Below are 1840 nucleotides of genomic sequence, written 5' to 3'. Positions count from 1 at the left end.
CCGCCTCCACAGGGAGCACTCGCACTCGAGGGAGTCCTGTCGCTGTCGAAACCGCTCCAATTCGGCGGAATCTCGCTGACGGCGAAATCGCTCTCGGTCGCGGGAATACGGGAATCGGGGCTCGGGTTCTCCAGAGGGACGGCCAAGGAATGCGGCCATGGATGCAATGAGCCGTGCATTGCGCAGGGCGGCTCGGTCCCCATTCTCAGCAGATATTGAGCGAGCACCGATGCCGGATAGATTAACGCGCCCGCCGTTCAATTCGTATGGTGGGAAGACGGACCCCGTGGAGCATGTCAGCCACTATATCCAGATGATGTCTCTGCATACCCGCAATGACACTCTGATGTGCAAGGTTTTTCCCTCCAGCCTTGGTCCCACGGCCTTAAGGTGGTTCAACGGGTTGCGCAAGGGCTCCATTCACAGTTTCGCCGAGCTAATACAGGAGTTCGGTTCCCGTTTCGTGACGTGCAGTCGGGAACAGCAACTGGTGGACACGCTGCTGTCTATGAAGATGAGGGCAGGGGAAACCCTCCGTGATTATGCTAGCCGATACTGGGAGCTCTACAACGAGATTAGCGGAGGGAACGAGAAGATTGCAGCGAGCACTTTCAGAATGGGATTGCTTGACGAGTCGGGGTTGAGGGAATCATTAACTAAGAAACCTCCCGAGGATATGAGGCAGCTGATGAGGCGCATTGAGGAGTACAAGCGGTTGGAAGATGATAGAATACAAAGCAAAGGCAAGGCGCAGGTGACGGATCATCCTCGGCAGAGCGGTTTTCAACAGAGGGCACGGGGAAATTTAATGATTCAAGAACCAGTAGCGCCAGTAGGGGAGGTAAACGTGACGTTCAAGGAGCCCGTGCATAAAATTGTAGATAAGATCAAGCACGAGCCGTACTTCAGGTGGCCGAACCGGATGGCTGGCGACCCCTCTAGGAGGAATCAGAACCTATACTGCACCTACCACAAAGACCGGGGGCATACTACCGAGCAGTGCCGAGTGTTAAGGGACCATCTCGGGCAGTTGGCTAAGGCAGGACACCTCAAGGATTTTGTGACGGATGCCGGGGATCGAGGAACAGGGCATGGCGCCCCACACAGAGGGAACCCCCTTCCGCACCTTCTTGGGGTAATTGATGTAATTCACGTCGCCCCGAGGGGCATTTCGACGACAAAGGGGAAGGAGGTGTTGACAGTGATATCGGTAGAGGGGAATACGGGCGTGCCACCTCCCGCGAAGAAGATCAAACCAACCCGAGAGCCAATCGCTTTCGGCGACAGTGATTTGGAAGGAACCATTCAGCCGCACGACGACGCGTTGATAGTCACGGTGAGGGTTGGCGGCTTTGTTGTGAAGAGAATAATGATAGACCAGGGAAGCGGAGCGGATGTTATGTACCCGGACCTACTCAGGGGGCTTGGGTTGAGGGATGAGAATCTATCAAAGTACAACACTCCCCTGGTTGGGTTTGACGGGAAAATGGTGGCTCCCGAGGGGCAAATCTCTCTGCCCGTGAACATGGGGGGCTAGGAGGTAATGGTAAGCTTCTTCGTAGTGGCCTCATACTCCCCCTATACAGCAATTCTTGGGAGGCCATGGATACATGCAATGGGGGCTGTCCCGTCCACTCTACACATGAAGGTCAAGTTTCATACTGATTGTGGTGTCACGGTGATACAAGGAAGTCAACAGGCGGCCAGGCGGTGTTTGATCGCCATGGTGGATTGGAAGAAGGAACAAACAGACCAGAAGGATCAGGCCGACCCCAAATGTTCGTCTTCGGGGACGCCTTTATAGCAATTACAGAGCCCGCCAGAGGAGGTCGCGCACGCC

The 1840-nt window shown here is 55.2% G+C and overlaps 1 protein-coding gene across 1 annotated transcript; it reads left to right on the top strand.

Moving 5' to 3' along the window:
* Positions 1–229: 229 nt before the first annotated feature.
* On the top strand, positions 230–1537 carry LOC112039087 (uncharacterized). The gene has a single exon (XM_024071930.1). The coding sequence runs from the start codon at positions 230–232 to the stop codon at positions 1535–1537; it is 1308 nt and encodes a 435-aa protein (XP_023927698.1).
* Positions 1538–1840: the final 303 nt, after the last annotated feature.

The sequence above is a fragment of the Quercus suber genome, unplaced genomic scaffold (assembly GCF_002906115.3).
Source record: "Quercus suber isolate HL8 unplaced genomic scaffold, Cork oak 2.0 scaffold_46, whole genome shotgun sequence".
Lineage (NCBI taxonomy): Eukaryota > Viridiplantae > Streptophyta > Magnoliopsida > Fagales > Fagaceae > Quercus > Quercus suber.
The sequence above is the reverse complement of the archived record's forward strand: the minus strand, read 5'-3'. Positions and strand labels throughout refer to the sequence as shown.